Source organism: Chelonia mydas, chromosome 10 (genome assembly GCF_015237465.2).
Source record: "Chelonia mydas isolate rCheMyd1 chromosome 10, rCheMyd1.pri.v2, whole genome shotgun sequence".
NCBI lineage: Eukaryota > Metazoa > Chordata > Testudines > Cheloniidae > Chelonia > Chelonia mydas.
Window position 1 is genome coordinate 7484384 of NC_051250.2, and position 23262 is coordinate 7507645.

Sequence of the window (23262 nt, forward strand, 5' to 3'; positions counted from 1 at the left end):
CGCTAATAATAAACCCAGCCCGGTCCCCAAGGGCGGGGACGCTCCTCGGGTAGCTCCGGGCTCTGGCTCCGCGCCTGCCGCTGTGCGGAGTGGTTGCTCCCCAAGCCCCGCCCCGTTTGCTCCCCGGGGGCGCTGACGTCAGCGGGAGGGTTACTCTCGGTCATTTCCCTCTTGCCGAGGAGAGTTCAGGCGCGAGCGCGCGGCCGGCCTGCAGGAGGCGGCGGGGGCGTGGTCCGAGGGCTGGGGGGCGTGGTCCGAGGGCTGCGGGGCGTGGTCCGAGGGGTGGCCCGTGCCCCCAGGCCGGGCATCCATCGCTGTCTCCTGCCAGGGAGCAGCCCTGCCCCTGAGCCCCTCTCTCTGCCCGCTCTGCACAGTGCCTGCTGGCTTCCCAGAGAGCCCCCCTCGGCCCGCTGGAGACCGGGGGCACAGTGCAATGGGCAGCCCCCCAGCAGGGCCGGGGGAACCCTGGTGGGTGGTGGGGACCTCGAGCGGGACGTTCGGTCACTGGCCCCTTTGCCCAGGATGCTTTGGGCAGCCTAAAGGCGCCTGGCGGAGCTCAGCGCGGCAGGTTCGAAATGCAGCGTCACCGGTTCGCCCCACACCCTGCCCCTTTGCGAGCCCAGGTGGGTCCCGCGAAAGGCAGCTTGCAGCCTCCCCGGCTGTCGTGACACCTCAGGAGGCTCTGCTGTGGTTCGGGCTGCCCCAGGGTCTCCGTCAGAGCCTGCGGTTCGTACGGGTCTTGTTTATTTCTGGAGAGCCCAAGAACGGGTCCCATCGTGCTAGGCACTCTCGGGAGCGTTCGCCTCAGGAGCTGCGGCTCTCCAGGCCTGGACTGTGCCTGGATTAGATTTGATGGCATGCCATCTTTTGTGTTCAGGGACAGTGGGGATGAGGGGGCACATTTGGGCAGGGAGAACCCCCAAAGTAATCATGGGTGGGTGGAAGGGCCGGATCCAAAGCCCAGTCTGGTCAATGGGAGGCGTTCCGGTGACTTTGGATCAGGCCCTAAGTGAGCTTGGGTTTAACAGAGATGACATTCGTGTGCTTCTGCACGCTCAACCCGTCCTTTCCGACGTTCGTCAGTCCAGCAGTGTCGTCACATTCTGGTTTTGTGAGTGATCTGAAGCACCTGGTTCAGTTCCAGCGGGCGCTGCATGTCTAGCTAGTCAGAACGTGCATTTTGTGGCTCAGAGGGGCACCTGTGGCAAGCTGCTGGAGCGTGTGAGGTGCTTAGGGCAGCTAGCTGTGGAGAAAGGCAGGCATGCGGGTGTTGGACTTGTCAGCTGAGTTTGTCAGTGGTGGAAGGCAATTTCTTTTTCTGCCTCCCCAAATTAAAAGCAAACAAACTGGAAGATAACCTGCCAAGAGGGCGCTTTAATCAAGCAGTCAAAGGCAGGAGGAGATCAATGGCTGGAAGACACTGGACTAATCCAAAGTGCAGATAAGGGGCACCTTTTTAACAGTGAGGGTAAATAGCTGGCCAAGGGAAGTGGTTGCCTCTCTGTCACTTGGCATCTGTGGGTGAAATTCTGCCTCTGTTGGAGTTTTGCCATCGATTTCATGGGGCCTGGGGCTTCACCTTTTAACTCCAGAGTGAATGTCTTTCCAGAAGACTCGCTCTAATTCAACCATAAGTTTAACAGGCTTGATGAAGGAATCTCTGCGTGGAATTGTCCGCCCTGCGTTCTGCCAGAGGTCAGGCTAGATGATCACAGCGATCCCTCTGGGCTTTAAAATTGGTGGAAAAGTGACAGTTAAATGCAATCTGAAGTCTGTGCGATCTGTCACTCAAGTGGAGGATTGCTCAGAGCTAAACCTTCTGCCGTGTTGCCTGGCTGGTAGTTTATATTCTCTGAACGAATAACAAAGAGCAATACATTAAGGGTTACATTTAACATTGGAAAGAACGTGGAGAGTGTGTGGCTAATGTGGCAAAGTTTTAAGGTTGCTCTGGTAATATTAACTCCTACCATCATCGGCCTTCTGGGGGTTAATTTCACAGCTTAATGATGCAGTCATGCTGGCTTTTTAGATTGACTATCCTTGAGAAGAAGATTAGTAAAAGGCAGTTATGTTATATGGTCTATGTACTGCACATCCATGGGGTCCAAGCTGTGGGGCGGAGAGCCAGAGCAGAGGGGGCTTTGGATCTGGCATTCATGGTCCAAACCCACCTCCAGTTAATTGCATTCTATTAGACAGTAAAACCTGCCTTCATTAACCACGCAAAGGACCTCCTGCCCCCCCATTCCCTGCCATATAGTCAGAGGTTTGGGGCATGTGCCCTTTTGCAAAAGGTGGAGCAGGTGTACGCTCACTATGGCCCTGATCCTGCAAGCTGCTGCACCTGGGCAGACCCTGACCTGCTCGCTGAGTCAACGGGGGCTCTGGCTGAGGGTGCACTGCGCTGACCTTTTTTGGAAGGGGTGCTTGCGTGGGTTCCCTGAGCACTGTGAATAGGTCACCCCTGGGGCCCTGCTCCTACAGCAAAGCTCCCGCTCCGTGGCGTAGGCTCAGGCAGGTGACCTCCAGCATTCCAAACATCAGACGATTCCCCCCCCCCCCACCTCCTCCAATCAGTGTGAGAGCTGGGGAAAGGCAGGGGGTGCTCAATGGGTTCCTTCCCGCCCCCCGGCCCTGTGCACGCCTTGTCACGTATGAAACGGGCACTTTTGTATTCGCTCATATGTGAGTCATGTATGCCCAGCACCAGCCTCACCCCATTGATTGAGTGCATTCAAGGGGCCCTGTTGTTCTGGGCACTGCAATGAAAGGCAGCCCCCGCCCACGGAGCTAGCAGGCTGACTAGGGCCGAGCCGTGTCGCTTGGGTGGCATTCATAAATACAACGAACCCTGCCGAGAGGCCACCCGGCCTGCCTGGGCAGCTCCCATGAGGATCCCTTCTCCCCATGATCCGCTCCGGCATCTTCCTTAGGAGAGCCCCCTGCTGTGCACACCCCCTGCCTCAGCCCCTTAAGACTGTCGTTTCTTTCGGCCCCTCCCTGCCCCATGGAAGCTGCTGGCAGGACATCTGACGCAACCATCCTGCAGCGTTGTGCGCTGCTGTGCCAGTCACCTCCGTGCGTCTCCTCACTAGCCAGCCTGACTTGGGGGTTCTCCCCAAGCTCCTGCAGAGCTGCTCAGAGATGGGGACAGGTTGTTTCTGCCAATGCTGATAGGAGCTGTGCTCCCCTGCAAGCTTGGCTTGCTCTGAGGTAGCCTTGTGTGGTTCCTCCAAGCAATGAGTAATCCCGATGGGTTGGCTGCTGTGGCTGTGGGCTGGGTAGGCCCCACTGGAATTAGGGGGAGACCTGCTGAGGGTGTGGAGAGCCCTTGATGTGAAGCTGGAGCAGGCAAGGGCTCTTGCCAGCAACGCAACGGCAGGACTTGGGGACAGAATGGTAGAGGAGCGGGCTGACCTTTGCAAGGTCTTGGGCAGCATTGCATTGTGGGGTCAGGAGCCGGGTTGACTGCCACCGCCTTGCTGTGTGACCGTGGGCTAGTCGCTCCCGCTCACCTTTGCAAATCCCCTTGAGACCTGCACAGGGAAAAGCACTCAGGGCCTGATTTTCAAAGGTGCTGAGCCCCCAGTGCTCCGCTTGATGGCCATAGGAGACCTGGACACTCAGCATCTGTGGAAATCACTGAGTGCCAGGCGGTTACCTCACTCCCAGGGGAAGGATGGGTGCATCAGCAGCCTCTTCCGACGCCGTGAAGAATTGGGAGCTGGCCCAGAGACAGTGAACGCCAGCCTGGCACCCGTGGGCCTTGCAGGGGGCTGCATTTGCTCTTTCCCCTGGGGGTGTGATTGGTGGAGCAGAACTCACTCTCCCCTCGTGTCAAGCTGACATCCCGGCATTCACCAAGGTGGGTACGATGCCCAGATCTGTTTTAGACGAGAGATTGACAACAATCTCTGAAAAGAAAACGTGCCCTCCTGCTGCCCGGGAAAGTCAGAAGGTAACTTCCGATCAACTGCAATTCAACCGTGGACTTTGTCCCAGGGTAAAGGGCTTGTCGTGTTTCAGAAATGCTGCACAGCTGGTGCTGTTATCTCCAGGAGCAAAGTGTGACTAAATTCCTGGCAGGGCTTCAGTTTTGATGCAGATGTCGGCGGTGTGCTTTTAGTCCCATGCCATGGGCCAGATCCCCATTAGGTCAGTTGCATTCTGTCTGTTAAATTCCTCCCCTCTTCTGTTTTTAGTGCGCTGCAGTGTCCTTTACTCCCTGTTCTAAACTGTTGCTGTGCGCGGTTAGTAGCTGCCATGTTTTGCTCCAGAGGTGGCTGCATTTTGGCAATGCTAGGGAGAATGCCATTCCTGGTTATAAATAGCTTGTTGGATGCAAGGTGCTTTGGCAGTTTAAGACTATCCCATTTCACATGCTCCCATTCCATGGCTGGCTCGGATGACACACGTTCCCAAGGGGGGACGAAAGACAAGGGGGAATGAGGATAAAAGGGTGGGGAAGAGCTAATGTGTCTGAACTAGGCTATTTTGCCATCCATGCCCTTTACCCCTCATCCTCACAGCACAGCAGTGTGGGGGCTGGGGCTCCACCTGGGATCCTGGACAGAGCGGTGTGGTATTTGGTGGGCAGATATGAGGCATTGTGGGTATCTTCAGAGGAGTCCGGCTGCATTTCTCCTGGGTCCTGGTCACCTGTTGAAAGAGGAGTGGGGCATGAGCACACAGGTGGTCGAGATGGGTGGCTCAGGCCAGGGAGCTGAGCAGAGAAGGGCCAGAGCTACCTGAGTACGAGGGAACCCTACCGAACAAACAGGTTTTATCTGACCCTCAAATGGCGCGAGGACTTGCCCCTTTGGTCCAGTGTCATTCCCTATGGCCTTTGGTTCCACGCAGTCGGTATCGGCATCCTCTGGATTGTGTTTTCCTTGCTGTGATGCAACAATAAAGAATTCCTCTGTTGTGGAGTCAGCCATTCCCCCCGCCTGTTCCCCCCAGCTGGGGTGACCTAGGCTCTCCTGCCCAGTCAGACGTGCCATGCAGTGCCCTCGCTGGATGTGGAGTGCCCGCCGACAGCACGGAAAGCTTAGGGTGACCATATTTCCCAAAGGGAAAACGGGACACTGCGTGGGGCTGGCCCAAGGCCCCTCCACCCACGGGGCTAGCCCCAGCTGCTCCCCCAAGTAGCCCCCACCAGACTCTCACTGGTCACGCGAACCCTGCCGGCCCCCAACTTGAGGCTGTCGCTGGAACCAGGCCGGCTCCCCATGCACTGGAGAGCAAGAGCAAACGAACAGGACAAATGCCCTCTTTTGCCAAAAAGTCGGGACGGCCAGGACAGGGCTTCAAAAAGGGACTGTCCCGTCCAAAATGGGAGGTATGGTCACCCTAGGACAGCTCCCCCTCACATCTGGAGCAGAGGGCTGTGTGTAACCCTCATGAAGCCACTTAAATCAAGAGGCTGCAGCTTTCTTGCAGATCTGGGAGTTTGCAGTTTGATTCATAGATTCATAGATTCATAGATATTTAGGTCAGAAGGGACCATTATGATCATCTAGTCTGACCTCCTGCACAACGCAGGCCACAGAATTTCACCCACCACTCCCACAAAAAAACCTCACACCTATATCTGTGCTATTGAAGTCCTCAAATTGTAGTTTAAAGACCTCAAGGAGCAGAGAATCCTCCAGCAAGTGATCCGTGCCCCATGCTACAGAGGAAGGCGAAAAACCTCCAGGGCCTTCCAATCTGCCCAGGAGGAAAATTCCTTCCCGACCCCAAATATGGCGATCAGCTAAACCCTGAGCATATGGGCAAGATTCATCAGCCAGATACTACAGAAAATTCTTTCCCGGGTAACTTGGATCTTACCCCATCTAAAACCCATCACAGGCCATTGGGCCTATTTACCATGAATATTTAATTACCAAAGCCATGTTATCCCATCATACCATCTCCTCCATAAACTTATCGAGTTTAATCTTAAAGCAAGATAGATCTTTTGCCCCCACTACTTCCCTCGGAAGGCTATTCCAAAACTTCACTCCTCTGATGGTTAGAAACCTTCGTCTAATTTCTAATCTAAACTTCCTAGTGGCCAGTTTATATCCATTTGTTCTTGTGTCCACATTGGTACTGAGTTTAAATAATTCCTCTCCCTCTCTGGTATCTCCTTCCCCTCAGAAGGGGAACATTTTGCCTCCTCGGAATTCCCATTCTCAGCCAGTCTAGGAAAAGAGTGGACCAGGAAACCAAACCTGCATTTCTCACATCAGCACAGAATGTTACTGTTAGCCCAGAAAAACTCTTTTCTAAGCAAACTAGTGTATTTTGTAGGGAAGATAAAGACCACCGAGATGCAAACTGCCAGTAGTAGGGATGCCTTCTTATCAGTGTTTCCAGATCCTCCTTGCTCCACTCAGAACTGTGGACCCATACTGATTTTACCCAGAATTCTCAAGGCTCTCTTTACACTTCAAAGTCAGTCACATTTAGAACTCCGAGTCAGAGGGCACAGCTTTGCTAGAACTGTGTTCCAGAACCATTCAAAATTAGACAATCTGTACACTTGTCCTATGGCACAAGCTAATGAGAACCACCACTACAATGTGGGTACAGGGTCCCCTCCTCCACTAGCTTAAGCTTTTGGCCTTCCCAGTGATAGAAAACATGCCAGTTGTCTGTAGCGAGGACTGCTGGCCATTTCTGATTCAAAATGCAAGGCATCCTATGTTACTACAACCATGTCTAAACCAGGAGGCTCTTTCAGTCTCATGGGTGGATTTTTCCATAGCGCGGATCACACCTTAATGGAAGGACCCTCCTTTCCCATGCACCATCTCCTGGCCGCACCTCGCACATCCCATTCATAACCCCCATGACATCCCTATGGCTACAGCAGTGATTGCTGACTTGGAAAAGCACATCAGGAAAGCATAGGATACAGTTGCACCTGCTTCCACATGCGCAGAAGGGGCCGGCCCCATGTGACAGCCTAGCCCAGCAGGCTACAGATCCCTAGCAAGAGCTCCGCGGGCCCTGGCCTGGGACTCTCCGAGCTAGCACACCCCTTCCGTCTCTGCTGTGTGCTTCTCCTGCACTCCCAGGTCTCTAGATGCTGCTAGATTTCAGAGGGGAGCTCTGTCTCAAAGCACCATGGCAGCGCCAGTTCCAGGGGAGGGGGCAGCTCGAGTTTGCTTTCTCTCCTGTGGGTTTATTGTTGCAAGGGGGGGCCTGGAATTGGTGGGTGCTTGCAGTGTCCCTGATGCGCGGCCCTGGCATGAAGGGTGCTGATGGGAGAAGTGGAAGGGGTGGATGGGGACAGAGAGGTTACATGGCCACGTTTTTGTTGTTTATTATCTGTGTTATTGCAGTGTCCAGGACCCCATGCGCTAGGCGCTGTACAAACATGTGCATGGTGCCCTTTCCTGGAGCAGGCTGCTAGGGTGTCTGAGGGCCAGGGGCTAGCTCCAGAATAGATCCTCAACTTGTTTTTAAGGCCAGATGGGACCATCTTGGTCACAGATAACTGAGGGCCTTGGCTCTGTAGGGCCCAGCAATCTGCCCTGCTGCCTTGGAGCTCAGGCTTAGAGCCGTAGCATTGTCAATGGTGCCAGCAGCCCAGAGCGCGGTGCACACTGGCACCAGGGTGAGCAGGGCTGAGAGGCAGGCCCTGGATTCTGCAGCTTGGCAGGGTGGGGATGGAGGAGCTGGTTCATCTGCCCTGTTTTCGAATGGATTTATTTGTGCTATTCCCCCCTCTTCCCCCCCCCCCCCCCCTTGCCCTGTTGTAACCAAACACAGACTCGGCCCAGCCAGTGCCAGGGGCCTGGCCCCAGGCTTTTAGACTCTTACTGGGTGACTTGTCTCCGCTGTTTTTATGCCAGTCCCCCGGCCGCACCGCTGGGCTCCAGCTGTGCTGCGTTTCCCGGGCTCGGTCGGGTTCCACAAACCTCCCTGCTTAGCCAGTGCGGCATTGGGGGAAGGGTCCGTTTGGGAAACGGATGTGGCCACGCGCCCAGGCTATGTCCCCTTGCCCTGTACGGAGATGGGGCACCCAGCTTCTAGCCCTGATGGTTGGCGTTGGCTTGAAAGGCACGGGGCCAAATGCCTGCCCTCCTCTCTACCCACTGTCTGATCCCCAAGCCGTGAGACCGGAGGCAAGATCCTGGGATCCGCCCTCGCTAAGGAGGCTGGGGGGGGTGGGGGGTGCAGCTGTGTCAGATGGAAGGAGAGAAACAAGGCACTGCAAAGCAGCATGCTTCAAAAGCGCCTGGCTCCCAAGGGGTTAACTGTGAATGACCGAGAGTAACCCCGGCTGGCAGCGCCGGGGTTAAGGCAAACGGCCTGGAGTAACCCAGCGCCATTCACCTTGGAGGCTGCGCGGGGAGGCCCAGGCTGTCTGGGGGCGGTTGGCAGGGCCGGATAGCGAGGCCGGGCAGGCAGGCGCCGATTGGCGGAGAGGGATCACCTCATGCAAGGGCCGTGATTCACAATTCCACCCGCACTCCTTCCCCGACGGCTGGGGAGGCGGGACAGAGCGGGCGGGAGGCTCACGGGTTTGAAATAACCACACACCGCCCCGCCGCCCAGACTCTGCCACCCTTCTCCCTCCGGGCGGCCGGGCTGATCTGGGCTCGTGGGCCCCGCGGGCGCCTGGCCTGTCCCTGGGCCGCGGCTGGGATGGAGTGCACTTTCGAAGGTATCTCCCCCCCCACGCGCACACACTGCTTATTCGGTGCGTATGGATTTCCAGATGTGCAGTCTGCTTCCCCCCTCACCCCTCCCACCAGATGTGCACCCGCGTTGTGGGGAGACTGAGGCAGGGCATGTGGGCAAGTGTCCCCCCCCAACCCCCACAGCGGGCGAGGGTCTCCTCTGTTTGGGGCGGAGGCTGAAATCTCTCCTGCTTGGTTCCCTTGAATGCTGCCCTGTCAGGACAGGAGCCTGGGCCGACCGGAGAGCTGGGGACCCCCTTCTGTGGGGTGCAGCCCATCGTTGGTCTGCGGTGCTTGCTGAGCCCAGCCATCCCGGCAGAACTCCAGAGCTGCTGGCGTGGTGGAAGTTGCATTGAGGAGGGGGAGGGAGGATCGCGCAATTCTACAGGCGGCTGAGTCTGGGGAGGGTGGGGTGAGCGAGTGGTGGGAGAGGTGGGGAACTACTCACCTGTAATGAGTGACAGCCTTCTCCTGCAGCATCCACTCACTCAGGGACTTTACTGGGCTGCAGGCTTTTGTATTTTGCCTGAGTCTGTCACTTTTCTTCCAGCAGCCCCCAATCCATGTCCCCTCTGCCCTCACACCTGCTTCCTGAGCTCTCCTCTCTCGCTCCGTTTGGAAAAAGACATTTACAGCGTCCCTATAAAGCGGAATAAACGTGTTTGTAGAAGGGTGGAGTGGGGGGCCGTTATCCGGCAATTCTTCAGTGACCACCTGGAAATGCTCCGTGCAAGACCTCTGAATTATGCCACGAAACCCTGGTGAAGGCCACATTGGAAATAGACAGACTGCATGCTCCAGAGTGTGTGTGTGTGTGTGTGTGTGAGAGAGAGAGAGAGATTGCATTATAAGTATCTAATCACATTATGTGATCTCAAATAGACTATAACCCCAATGTGTGCTTCCTAGCCGTGCATGCTGTGTATTGTGTTATAATTGTATAATGCTGCTCTGTGCAGATATACAGACTCAGAGTGCAGCTGTTTACTATCCGCACTGAGGTTCTGCCCAGCACTATACAGGTATGATCACAGCAGGGACAGAAGTTGCCCAGGCAGTGCTAGGCTCTGGCATAGCATTACAAATCTGGCCTGATTGCACCTGTGGCCTTTTTGTGTAGCAGGGAGATGTGAGCAGCGATCTCATGCGGCAGGGGGGAGCTAACGTAGAGGTCGGAGCAGGGGCCTGGGACCCAGGACATCTGGCTTTTGCTGACATGGTTCATAAACTGAGGCAAGTCACCTCAGCCAACATTTCCAGCTTGGTTCTGGGTGTCTCCAGTTTTGGGAGCCTCAGACGACAACCACTCCGTGCCTCAGTTTCCCCATGCAGGTGAGGACAGCGATACCGACCTATCTGGTGGCTGAGCTGGAAGGATCAGTTGGGTAAGAGCCGGCAGAGAGGGCCCCAGGGCAGTGCACAATGTTATTAATGGCTGGTGCTAATTGGAGCAAAGCCTTGGGTGTCGGAAAGCTGGGTTCCGATCGAGATAGGCCACTGGCTGAGCGTGTGACCGGGGACCATCTCCCCGTGCCGCACTCGTAAAACGTGGTGAAACAAACCAGCAGCTACTGCTGCGCGTGAGTGGAGTCGTCCAAGGTGAACAGATGCCACAAGAGAGCCCACGTGGCCTTGCTGGCTGCAGCTTTCGCCTTTCCCTGCTGGCGGGAATGATGCCTGCGCGTCTGGTTTCAAGGAACAGCTTAGACCAGGGGTGGCCAACCTGAGCGTGAGAAGGAGCCAGAATTTACCAGTGGACATTGCCAAAGAGCCACTGTAACATGTCAGCCGCCCCCCATCAGCTCCCCCGGCCCCGCTCCCAGCGCCTCCCGCCCACCGGCAGCCCCACTGAGCAGCGCCTCCCGCTCCCTCCCCGCACCTCCCGATCAGCTGTTTCCTGGGGTGCAGGAGGCTCGGGGTGGAGAGTGAGGGCACTGCAGGCTCAGGGGAGGGGGCGGGAAGGGGTGGAGTGGGGGCAGGGCCTGTGGCAGAGCCAGGGGTTGAGCAGTGAGCAACCCCCGGCACACTGGGAAGTTAGCGCCTGTCGCTCCAGCCCCGGAGCCGGTGCTTGTACAAGGAGCCGCATCTTAACTTCTGAAGAGCCGCACGTGGCTCCGGAGCCCCAGGTTGGCCACCCCTGGCTTAGACTCTGCCTCCTGCAGCCAGCAGAGCAGGTTCCAGCCCCCGGCCCCTGTGGCAGCCTTGTCTAGGTGGGGAGGGAGGGGCGGCTCCCAGGGTCTGGGGGAAGAACGTAGCTCTCGAACTCAGGTTTGCTCTGGACGTCCAGAGCGTGCGTTTCTCGCACACCTGCCAGAGGCTAGAATAGCGTCGTCGTGGATTCGGCCCCTTTCTCACCTGATGGCTGGGCGTGGTGATGGAGTAGCCCCCCCGCCCCTCCGAAACGTTGACCCGGAAACTCTGCCATGGCAAATGAACGTGAGCACCGAGGGCTGCGTTTACCTGATGGGGAGCCCTGTCCCCTGCTTAGTTGGAGCAGCCTCAGGGCGGTCTAGAAAGGAGGGTTGCCAGCCCTCTCACGCTGCAGGTCACGAGCTCATGCTGTGGGCACCAATCCTGGTCCCTGCCCCACACTCCCCCTGCAGAAACCAGGACGCCAGGCTCCATGGATCAGGGAGAACTAGGGCAGCCTGCAGGAGACAGCAATACATAATGGGATGGGCCCAGCTGACTGGAGACATCTCCTCTGCTCCGTGCCTGAGCTGTTAGTTTCTTTTCTGGGGGTACAGGATTGACATGGCTCAGACCCAGATTCTCCCCGCCACCTCCTAACCGCCTGCAGCTCCCCACTCTGTCTGCAGGTTGGGCCTGGCCCCCAGGTGCTTTGCTCCAGTGTCGGTGTCATCAGGACATTGGATCACAGCTGAATTTACACCAGAGAAATCCGCGACAGGGGCACTGAGCAGCCAATTGTGGGGCTGGGGAAAGGAGTGGGGCGGGGGTTGGGTTTTTTAGTACAGTCGGTCAAAAAAGCCTCTGGAAACCTGAAGCAAAGCCCAGAAGGGGCTGTAAGTAGCAGGAAGCATCGACTCAGCCTTCCATATCCACAGGAGAGGGGGGGTGATGGCTGCTGGGCTGGGACACATGCGACCTGGGTTCAGTTCCCTGCTTTGCCATAGACTCCTTGGGTGAGTCACTGAATTGCTCCGTGCCTTGGTTTCCCCTCTGTACACCGGGGCCAGGACAATAATCTTGCTTTTCCCCTTCCCGTTGTTGGTTTGCAAGCTCTGTGGGGCTGGAGAGCAGAGCTCTGTCTCTCGTCGTGTGTACGTAGAGCCCCTCAGCCAATGGGCTGTATTGACTGTATGTGCTACTGTAATACGGAAAACAATAATAAGCCTGCCCCATCTGCAGCCAGCGCAGGACTGGGCCCTGCAACCCACGCAGGGGGGCTGCCCCTCCCTTGGGGGCTTGTCAACAGACCAGGTCGTCTCACTCCTGTTCATTGTTTTCTTGCCATTCAGCCTGAGGGTCCCCTGTTAGTTCCCCTGCAGGTTGCGATGGGGTAGAAGCCAGGCCCAGCTCCCTTGCTCGTCTGCGTAGCCCCCTGTGAAGCCAGGGCAGCAGCCCACATGAGGAAGGGCTGCAGGATCGGGTCCTCTGGGGTCCGGCTGGTCATGGAGCAGCCGTAAGAGGAGGGGTGAGATTTTAGATCTTCCCCATTGCAGCTCCCTGTGTCTCCCACTTCTTGGCTGTATCCCGAAGGGTCTCCCCGTGGCGGCTGGTCTTCAGGCTCCCCCTACTGGCAGATGCAGTTATCACACCCACAGCTGAAATGCCAAGGACGGTACCTGAGTCCCCTGGGCTGGTGCGCTGTGCATGGGTGGTGTGTACAGGGCTCAGGTGGGCTGGGCCCAGCAGGGCTGAAGGCTTTCAGTCCAGCCTGCCATGCTGGGCTGTCGTTTTACCCCCTTGAATTCCACACACACACACCCCCGCCGCGGTCCTGTGCATGGCACTGATGCTGCAGCTGGGGGCAGTTGATGATGGGGACTTTGGCAGCCAGCCCTGCAGCCACCCATGAGGAGGCACTTGAGGAGCCCGGCCTTCACCCCCACACGCCGTCACTGAGCGCTGGCGGCTGGGACCCCGTGGGGCAGGCCGGGACGGAGGGAGCTTTAAAGCAAAGATGCCGGAGGCCAAAGGCAGCCTGAAGCCATTGAATACAGAGGGATGACCCACCGGGGCTGTGTGTCCCAGCACGCCCTGCTCTGCCCATCCCAGAGCAGCCTGCTTGCCCTGCTGGGCGTGAGTGCGGGCAACTCCTGGGAGGGAGGGTGGGCATGCCCCTGCTGTCACATTCAATAGCCAGCGGAGGGTGCGAATGGGAACGCTGAGCACGCACTGTAAGACACAGCCTTTGGCCCCAGTTGCTGGTTCGGTCCAGCCCAGCGGGCAGTGACTGGGTCCTTGGGTGGTGGTGCCCCTGCCCCCCGCAGAGATGAGTTTGCAGGGGTTCAGCCCAGTTCCTAAATGACAAAACCCACGGCTGGCACAAACACCAGGTTCAGCAGCGAGGCCCAGGGTCCAGCAGATCTTGGAGTTAGGTCATCTGTGCCAGCCCGGAGGCTCAGCTGGTGGGGCAGCATGGGGGAGCTGGCCTGGCTGGGGATACAAGGACGCCAGGTTCCCAAGGCCATTTAATCCAGCACCAGCATCTACCCTGCTGGCAGTCTAATAACTGAGCTGGGTCTGGTTGCAATGTGGGCAGCCCTCACCCCGCCGGGTGTGTGGATCCCCATCCCTGCCAGACAGCAAGCCCTGTGGTCCGGGGGACGTAGATCTCTGTGGTACGTGGGATCCCTCTCACTGCTGGGCTGGCTTGGGGTGTTTTCCAGACATGCTGCAGCTGATCAACACCCAGGACAATGAGTTCCCGGGCCTGTTTGACTCTCCATTCGACGCACCTGCCGCCCCGATGCCAGAGGCCAGCACGCCTGTGGGGCTGCCGTCCACAGCCGGCTCTCTCGACGGCTACCTGGGGCCCAGCCAGGCGCCCCCCTCCGCTCCCATGAGCATGTACCAGGTGCCCCCGCCACTGCAGAGCATCTCACCGCAGCCCCAGCTGAGGGCCGGGCCAGGCCTGACGCTGGCTCCTTCGCCGGCATCAGACATCAAGGAGGAGCCCATGGCGCTGTCTGCCAGCCAGCCCCAGCCTCCGCCCCAGCCGCAGCAGGGGGTGATGACAGCCCAGAGCTTCGTCCCGTCTTCCCAAGGCCAGTTCACTGCACAGCCCTTGCTGGGCTACCAGAATCAGCACGGCTTCACCGGTGAGGCTCAGGATGGGGGGAGGGCCCCTTGAGGTGGGGCTGGGTCCCACTGAGCTCCCCCCCCCCGTCTCCAGTGGGACCCCGAACTGGCCCTGAAAGGGCTGTAGTCTAGGGGGCAGCACTGGAGTGGAATCAGCTCCTGTAGATGCTGCGCTGTCCCCCACGCAGGCCCATAGCTAATGCTGTAAGGGGTTAATTTAAAGGGCCGCTGTCAAGTAATTTAGACCTAATCTTTTGGCCTCAATTTTTTTCTACCCTGGGTGGGAATGTCCTTTTGGGTCTTTAAAAACATGAATTTATAAACCAAATTTTTCGTTTTTGTTTTGAAAAAAAGAAGTGGGAGCCAGTGTTTATATAGGACCTATAATATTGTCACCTGTGCTATTGCCAGGGGAGCCAGCACGCAAGGTGCAAGCTGAGCACCAGTAATGGGGCCCTGAGGGGGATATCCCTGGGGAGGGGTCTGTTCAATGGGGAAAGGGCAAAATAGGTGGGAAGCATGGGCTGTTTTCAAGGGTGTGATCAGCTCTGGCTGGACCCCTGGCAGAGTGTGGGGCGTGATGGTGATTAACGTTCTCTGGAGCATCCCGAGTGAGGAAAGCAGAGGAGCTGGGCCCTTGGTCTGCCTGGCTGATGCAGGATCGCGGGCAGGCTGGGCCCCTGGAGAGTGGGGAGCAAGCTCCACACTGCGTCTAACTCGCTCTCCTTTCTGCTCTCAGCAGTGCAGCCTGGAGGGGCTCCCCAGTCCCCGGCCAGCCTCCCTCACTCCTCTCCGCAGATCCAGCCCGTCACCCTTCAGGCTCACGTCCAGAACATCTCGCCCCAGCAGCTGCTGGCCACGGCCACCACCGGCACCTCCCAAGCTGTCTCCTCCCAGATCCAGCAAGTCCCGGTAAGCTGGGGCCAGGAGCGTGGACAGGCAGCAGGAGATCCAGGCACTCCTGCTCCCCGAACTGGGGATGTGGGGCTGCAGCACTAACCTCTACCCACCCTACAGGTCCTGCTGCAGCCCCACTTCTTCAAGGCCGAGTCCCTGTTCCTGACAGCTGTGAAGACGGACGTCTCTGGGGCAAAGACCTCCAGCCACACTTCGGTGGCCACCACGGCGGCCGTCCAGTCTGCCCCGCTGCAGGTCCCGGTAAGTGAAACCCTCAGGGGTCCTTGTGTGTGAGTCTCCCCCACAAACCCACGTCTCCAAGCTGGATCTGCTGCTTGGCCTCAGGCCTGGGGTGAGAGCCAGTCAGCGGGGAGCTGGGAACAGACCCAGGGCTCCTGACTCCTGGACCCTTCCTCCATATCCTCCCTTGGTGCGCAGCCAGGGCCTGGGACTGCCAGCCCCTCCGAGACAGAGCCGCTGGGCATGGCTCATGGCACGTCCCCCACCCCGCCATCTGCAGACCCCCGCTAAATGTGGGAACCTTCCCTGGAGACCAGTAGGGGCTCGGCCAGTTAAAGCCATAGATAATATCTGGGACGGGGGTCAAGGCATCGGCCAATCGCAAAAGCAAAGCTCAGGTCCCAGCCCAAAGGGGATGAGCTCGGTGGGTCTCAGCAAGCTCCACATCTCAAAACTAAAATGGAGCTGGACACGATCAAATATCAGCCCCAGCGTGGTTCATGGGTGGGAATGTCAGGAGGGGGCTGCGGGTTGGGATTGGGGGCAGCAGCAGAGCAGGGGGGCAGTGCTGGATTGGCAGGGGCTGCGGGTTGGATTGGGGGCAGCAGCAGAGCTGGTGGGGGTGGGGTGCAGTGGAGCCCAGGGCTGGAACAGCAGGGGAGGGGGCTGCTGTGGGTCAGGAGCGAGGCGTCCTGGCAGAGCCGTGGGGGGAGCTGCCTGGGGTAGGCGGAGGGGCTCTTTCCTCCCCCCACCCTGGCAGGGTGGGCATACTCCTGGCTCCGGCCGGTCCCAACGCCCTGCTCTCTCCCAGACCCTGGTGAGCGGAGGCACCATCCTGGCCACGGTGCCATTGATGGTGGATGCCGACAAGCTGCCCATTAACCGGCTGGTGGCCAGCGGGAAGCCAGCCTTTGTGCAGAACAAAGGCGAGAAGCGCACCGCACACAACGCCATCGAGAAGCGCTACCGCTCCTCCATCAACGACAGGATCATGGAGCTCAAGGACCTGGTGGTGGGCTCGGAGGCCAAGGTACCTGGGCAGCGGTGGGGCCTGTTGCGGCAGGGGGGTGTCTGTCCCAAGACAGAAGCGCTCTGGTTCCCCCCTCCTTCCAGCTGCTGGGTTCTAGGAGGTGCTGCAGGCCGGGAGTGAGGGGCATCAGCAGAGCGGGCTGGGGGTACGGTGGGGGGGGGCTGAAGGGACTCCTGCCTGGGTCTGGCGGCCATGTCCCCTGGTGCTACCATGACCCAGGCATGGCCGGTGGGTTGAGCTCTTCTGCAGGGACAGCACCTGACAGCGGTCGGCACGGGGGCGGGGGGAGGGCAGCATTGCCAGGGGCCACTCTAGACCTTCTCCTCGGGGTTGGCTGCGTCCGGCGGTGGGGGGAAGCTGTACCTGAGCGGCCATGTCCCTCTCTCGGGCAGATGAACAAGTCGGCCATTCTGAGGAAGGCGATCGACTACATCCGCTTCCTGCGGCAGAGCAACCAGAAGCTGAAGCAGGAGAACGTGGCCCTCAGGATGGCCGCCCAGAAGAACAGTGAGTGCGGGGTGGCTCTCCCAGCTGGAGGGCTGGGAGGAGGGTTTGGGAGTTGAGGGACTTGGGAGTTGAACCCAGGTTATGCCACAAGTGAAGCGAGTTTGGTGGGTCTGAGCCTGGCCCCAGCAGAGGCCCAGGACTGCAGTAGCAGGTGTGAGGTGTCACGGGAGAGGCTGCTGGGCGGGGAGACTGCGTGAGGGCTGGGCAGCGGGGAGATGAGGTATGGTGGCACTGTAGGGGAGAGGGGCAGTGGAGGGGTGCTGTGGGGCAGGCCAGGCAGAGGGGCAGTGGTGGGGGAGGATGCTGTGGGGAACTGCCCAGCCCGGGGCAATGAATGCCCCAGGAGCCCAAGCCCATTGGAGGGTGGCGCAAGCTCTCCAAAGCCACGGGGCTGGGTCAGCCGCTTGGGGGGAGCTGTAAGCGGCAGCCTCTCCTCATGGCCCCTCTGCTTTCAGAGTCCCTGAAGGACCTGGTGGCCACGTGCCGCGGGAAGCCGGACGTGCCCATGGAGGAGATCAAGCCAGAGATGATGGACATGCTGACGCCCCCACCCTCGGATGTGGGCTCCCCCTCCCACAGCAGCCCCCTCTCGCTGAGCAGCGGGAGCAGCAGCGACTCGGAGCCCGACAGCCCGCTGTTCGAGGAGACCAAGGTCCCGTGGCGGGGGGCGCTGGGCTGGGCAGGAGGCGGCTCTGGCGGGACCCCCGCCTGGAGCCAGGGGCTGGCGGGTGCCCATGCGGAGCTAGGGACAGTGGGGTCAAACACCTGACCCAGGGGCAAGCCCTAGCCAGGCTGTTTGCAGACAGTCCTTTGGCCTGGTCCATTACCCAGCCGGCAGACGTGGAGGCTCCTGTCGGGTGCCAGGGCGTTTGGGGCAGGCCCAGCTTGGTTTGCCCTGGGTGAGGGGGTGACAGATCTGTGCAGCGCAGCCTGGCTCCCAGCCCCCCAGGCATAGCTCGGTGCCTTTCACCTTCACGCCCTGGCGTGCTCCGTGGGTGCCACCAGAGCAGACCCATCACCTGTAGCAAGGACTCACGCCCACCTCTGCGCTTGGGCTTTCAGGGGAAGAAGGAGCAGCAGCTGTCCACCGGCAGCCTGGGGATGCTGGATCGCTCGCGCATAGCTCTCTGTGCCTTCGTCTTCCTCTGCCTCTCCTTCAACCCCCTGGCCTCCCTGCTGCGGGGCACCAGCCCCGAGGGCGCCCCAGAGAGCGGGGCCTTCCCAGGCCCTGGCAGGAGCATAATGGGCAAGCCGGATTCCATAGGTAAGTGCTGGGAGCAGCACACAGCCAGCCGCTTGGCCAGGGGATTTAGTGCTAGAGAGTGGCAATCAGGGCCAGAACCCCCAGGCCAGGTGGCTGGGGCCATCAGGGCCAGGCCGGAGGGGAGCAGGGGGCTGGGTGACTGGGGCCATCGGGGCCAGGCCGGAGGGGAGCAGGGGGCTGGGTGGCTGGGGCCATTGGGGCCAAGCCTGAGGGGAGCAGGGGGCTGGGTGACTGGGGCCATCGGGGCCAGGCCGGAGGGGAGCAGGGGGCTGGGTGACTGGGGCCATCGGGGCCAGGCCGGAGGGGAGCAGGGGGCTGGGTGACTGGGGCCATCGGGGCCAGGCCGGAGGGGAGCAGGGGGCTGGGTGGCTGGGGCCATTGGGGCCAGGCCTGAGGGGAGCAGGGGGCTGGGTGGCTGGGGCCATTGGGGCCAGGCCGGAGGGGAGCAGGGGGCTGGGTGTCTGGGGCCATCGGGGCCAGGCCGGAGGGGAGCAGGGGGCTGGGTGACTGGGGCCATCGGGGCCAGGCTGGAGGGGAGCAGGGGGCTGGGTGGCTGGGGCCATCGGGGCCAGGCTAGAGGGGAGCAGGTGGCTGGGGCGACTGGGGCCAGGCTGGAGGGGAGCAGGGGGCTGGGTGGCTGGGGCGATTGGGCCGAGGCCTGGGGATAGAGGGGGCTGAGTGGCTGGGGCCATCGGTGCCAGGCCGGAGGGTAGCAGGTGGCTGGGGCGATTGGGGCCAGGCTAGAGGGGAGCAGGGGGCTGGGTGGCTGGGGCCATCGGGGCCAGGCTGGAGGGGAGCAGGGGGCTGGGTGGCTGGGGCCATCGGGGCCAGGCTAGAGGGGAGCAGGGGGCTAGGTGGCTGGGGCGACTGGGGCCAGGCTGGAGGGGAGCAGCGGGCTGGGTGGCTGGGGCGATTGGGGCCAGGCCTGGGGTTAGAGGGGGCTGAGTGGCTGGGGCCATCGGGGCCAGGCCGGAGGGTAGCAGGTGGCTGGGGCTATTGGGGCCAGGCTGGAGGGGAGCAGGGGGCTGGGTGGCTGGGGCCATCGGGGCCAGGCCGGAGGGTAGCAGGTGGCTGGGGCGATTGGGGCCAGGCTGGAGGGGAGCAGGGGGCTGGGTGGCTGGGGCGATTGGGGCCAGGCCTGGGGATAGAGGGGGCTGAGTGGCTTGGGCCATCGGGGCCAGGCCGGAGGGTAGCAGGTGGCTGGGGCGATTGGGGCCAGGCTGGAGGGGAGCAGGGGGCTGGGTGGCTGGGGCCATCGGGGCCAGGCTAGAGGGGAGCAGGGGGCTAGGTGGCTGGGGCGACTGGGGCCAGGCTGGAGGGGAGCAGGGGGCTGGGTGGCTGGGGCGATTGGGGCCAGGCCTGGGGATAGAGGGGGCTGAGTGGCTGGGGCCATCGGGGCCAGGCCGGAGGGTAGCAGGTGGCTGGGGCGATTGGGGCCAGGCTGGAGGGGAGCAGGGGGCTGGGTGGCTGGGGCGTTTGGGGCCAGGCCTGGGGATAGAGGGGGCTGAGTGGCTTGGGCCATCGGGGCCAGGCCGGAGGGTAGCAGGTGGCTGGGGCGATTGGGGCCAGGCTGGAGGGGAGCAGGGGGCTGGGTGGCTGGGGCCATCGGGGCCAGGCTAGAGGGGAGCAGGGGGCTAGGTGGCTGGGGCGACTGGGGCCAGGCTGGAGGGGAGCAGGGGGCTGGGTGGCTGGGGCGATTGGGGCCAGGCCTGGGGATAGAGGGGGCTGAGTGGCTGGGGCCATCGGGGCCAGGCCGGAGGGTAGCAGGTGGCTGGGGCGATTGGGGCCAGGCTGGAGGGGAGCAGGGGGCTGGGTGGCTGGGGCGATTGGGGCCAGGCCTGGGGATAGAGGGGGCTGAGTGGCTGGGGCCATCGGGGCCAGGCCGGAGGGTAGCAGGTGGCTGGGGCGATTGGGGCCAGGCTGGAGGGGAGCAGGGGGCTGGGTGGCTGGGGCGATTGGGGCCAGGCCTGGGGATAGAGGGGGCTGAGTGGCTGGGGCCATCGGGGCCAGGCCGGAGGGTAGCAGGTGGCTGGGGCGATTGGGGCCAGGCTGGAGGGGAGCAGGGGGCTGGGTGGCTGGGGCGATTGGGGCCAGGCCTGGGGATAGAGGGGGCTGAGTGGCTTGGGCCATCGGGGCCAGGCCGGAGGGTAGCAGGTGGCTGGGGCGATTGGGGCCAGGCTAGAGGGGAGCAGGGGGCTGGGTGGCTGGGGCCATCGGGGCCAGGCTAGAGGGGAGCAGGGGGCTAGGTGGCTGGGGCGACTGGGGCCAGGCTGGAGGGGAGCAGGGGGCTGGGTGGCTGGGGCGATTGGGGCCAGGCCTGGGGATAGAGGGGGCTGAGTGGCTGGGGCCATCGGGGCCAGGCCGGAGGGTAGCAGGTGGCTGGGGCGATTGGGGCCAGGCTGGAGGGGAGCAGGGGGCTGGGTGACTGGGGCCATCGGGGCCAGGCTGGAGGGGAGCAGGGGGCTGGGTGGCTGGGGCCATCGGGGCCAGGCTAGAGGGGAGCAGGTGGCTGGGGCGACTGGGGCCAGGCCTGGGGATAGAGGGGGCTGGGTGTCTGGGGCCATCGGGGCCAGGCCGGAGGGGAGCAGGGGGCTGGGTGACTGGGGCCATCGGGGCCAGGCTGGAGGGGAGCAGGGGGCTGGGTGGCTGGGGCCATCGGGGCCAGGCTAGAGGGGAGCAGGTGGCTGGGGCGACTGGGGCCAGGCTGGAGGGGAGCAGGGGGCTGGGTGGCTGGGGCGATTGGGCCGAGGCCTGGGGATAGAGGGGGCTGAGTGGCTGGGGCCATCGGTGCCAGGCCAGAGGGTAGCAGGTGGCTGGGGCGATTGGGGCCAGGCTAGAGGGGAGCAGGGGGCTGGGTGGCTGGGGCCATCGGGGCCAGGCTGGAGGGGAGCAGGGGGCTGGGTGGCTGGGGCCATCGGGGCCAGGCGAGAGGGGAGCAGGGGGCTAGGTGGCTGGGGCGACTGGGGCCAGGCTGGAGGGGAGCAGGGGGCTGGGTGGCTGGGGCGATTGGGCCAGGCCTGGGGATAGAGGGGGCTGAGTGGCTGGGGCCATCGGGGCCAGGCCGGAGGGTAGCAGGTGGCTGGGGCGATTGGGGCCAGGCTGGAGGGGAGCAGCGGGCTGGGTGGCTGGGGCGATTGGGGCCAGGCCTGGGGTTAGAGGGGGCTGAGTGGCTGGGGCCATCGGGGCCAGGCCGGAGGGTAGCAGGTGGCTGGGGCGATTGGGGCCAGGCTGGAGGGGAGCAGGGGGCTGGGTGGCTGGGGCGATTGGGGCCAGGCCTGGGGATAGAGGGGGCTGAGTGGCTGGGGCCATCGGGGCCAGGCCGGAGGGTAGCAGGTGGCTGGGGCGATTGGGGCCAGGCTAGAGGGGAGCAGGGGGCTGGGTGGCTGGGGCGATTGGGGCCAGGCCTGGGGATAGAGGGGGCTGAGTGGCTTGGGCCATCGGGGCCAGGCCGGAGGGTAGCAGGTGGCTGGGGCGATTGGGGCCAGGCTGGAGGGGAGCAGGGGGCTGGGTGGCTGGGGCGATTGGGGCCTGGCCAGAGGGTAGAGGGGCCTGAGTGCAGTCGCGTGTCCAGGGCACTGGGAGGAGCAGCCAGTGCTGGCGGGGGGCCCTGTGTGTGGGGTGTGGCCCAATGGGCTGTGACACTCCCTGCTGAGTGATGCGGCCCGTAGCGTGGGGGGCACTCCGGTCCATTGGTGGGGCCAGAGCTAGCTGTGTCGTGTTGCTAACGCCGGCCCCGCCGGCTCTCTCTGCGCCCTGTGCCCAGACGAGGCCTCAGGCTGGCCCACCCTCATCTTCTGGCTGCTCAACGTGCTGGTCGTGCTGGGAGCCTTCGTCCGGCTCTTCATCTACGGTGAGCCTGTCACCCGCCCCCACTCGGAGTCGTCCATCCTCTTCTGGAGGCACCGCAAGCAGGCAGACCTGGACCTGGCCCGGGTAAGGAGCAGCACTGGCTGGCTGCGTCCTGGGAAGGGGGCTCCGGGCTCCCATTGCCCCAGGGCAGGTCCCAGCCCGGAGCCTTATGCATCCACCCCAGGTTGGCCCTGGTTTGATTTCTCCTTCCTACTCACTAGGCGATCAGCAGCTCCTAACAGCCAAAGCCCCGCCCCTCCCTGCCCACCTGGCCCAGCCCTGCCCCCAATTCCTGCCAGACAAAGCCCCATCCTGCCCCTCCCTGCCCACCTGGCAAGGCCCTACCCTCAATTGCTGCCAGACAAAGCCCCGCCCCTCCCTGTCCACCTGGCATGGCCCTTCCCTGGCCCTGCCCCTTTGCCATGCCCTGCTCCCAACTTCCCAGGAAAAGCCCTGCCCTGGCAGAGGCCTGATACTCAGTAGGGGGACTCCCCACCCCGCAGGCAGTGCGTTAACACCCTGCCTCCTCTCCGTGTTGCCAGGGGGACTTTGCTCAGGCCTCCCAGCACCTGTGGACGGGCCTGAAGGCCCTGGGCCGCCCGCTCCCCACCTCCAACTTCGACCTGGCCTGCAGCCTCATGTGGAACCTCATCCGCCACCTGCTGCAGCGTCTCTGGGTGGGGCGCTGGCTGGCCGGGCGGGCGGGCGGCTTCCGGCGGGACAGCGAGCTGAAGGCTGACGTGCGCAAGAGCGCCCGCGATGCCGCCCTGGTCTACCACAAGTTGCACCAGCTGCACATGACAGGTAGGGGGCACCTGCGGGCCTTGAGGGGGCTGTGATTACTGGGGGTTGGGTCAGAGGGATCCGGTCCCCCTTGGCGGCTGGAGGGGGGATTTGGGATGAATATGTGGTTGCCCCATCCCTGAGCAGGTGCTGTGCCAGCCTCTCACTCAGCTGTGCCTGTGCCCCTCAGCCCCGCCCCGCAGCTCCCCGCCCCACCTCCCGCTATTCCAGCCCGTGCCGTGCAGGGGGGAGAGGCACAAGCTCTCCAGCTGCTACCCCCCCTTCCTCCCACTCGCTCTGCGGGTGACCTGAGCCCGGTGTGAGCCCCCCAGTGCCAGGCTGATGTCCCACATCCCCTTGCCCGCAGGGAAGCACGTCGGGGGCCACCTCTCCGGCATCAACATGGCGCTGAGCGCCGTCAACCTGGCCGAGTGCGCCGGCGACACCGTCTCTGTGGCGACGCTGGCCGAGATCTATGTGGCCGCGGCGCTTCGCGTGAAGACCAGCCTTCACCGGCGTGTCCACTTCCTGGCGGTAAGTATGGCTCGGGGGTGGGGCTTGGCTCAGGGGAGGCGGGGCTCCTCCATGCCCCGCCCTCCCAGATTGCAAACACCAGCCCAGACCCACCCGCTGGGCTCCTTCTAGAGGGGAGCTACAGGAAGCATTCCCCGCAGTCAGAAACCCTCCTACTGCTTGGGGCTGCCTGGGGCCCATCTAGCCTGGCACCCCAGCACCACCTA

At 62.0% G+C, this 23262-nt stretch overlaps 1 protein-coding gene across 3 annotated transcripts in view; it reads left to right on the plus strand.

Moving 5' to 3' along the window:
* SREBF1 (sterol regulatory element binding transcription factor 1) overlaps window positions 1–23262 on the plus strand; it is a 32378-nt gene that overhangs the window by 3618 nt on the left and 5498 nt on the right. The window contains exons 1-11 of one of the 3 annotated variants that reach the window (XM_037910524.2): window positions 8533–8668; window positions 13541–13972; window positions 14692–14864; window positions 14970–15110; window positions 15901–16119; window positions 16512–16626; window positions 17082–17278; window positions 17689–17890; window positions 21654–21823; window positions 22282–22543; window positions 22890–23056. In XM_037910524.2, coding sequence (XP_037766452.1) covers window positions 8650–8668; window positions 13541–13972; window positions 14692–14864; window positions 14970–15110; window positions 15901–16119; window positions 16512–16626; window positions 17082–17278; window positions 17689–17890; window positions 21654–21823; window positions 22282–22543; window positions 22890–23056 — 2097 coding nt within the window. In that variant the 5' untranslated portion in view covers window positions 8533–8649. Of the gene's footprint in view, window positions 1–8532; window positions 8669–13540; window positions 13973–14691; window positions 14865–14969; window positions 15111–15900; window positions 16120–16511; window positions 16627–17081; window positions 17279–17688; window positions 17891–21653; window positions 21824–22281; window positions 22544–22889; window positions 23057–23262 lie in introns of those variants that run through there. The other 2 variants (XM_037910520.2, XM_037910521.2) reach the window with 2 other exon arrangements.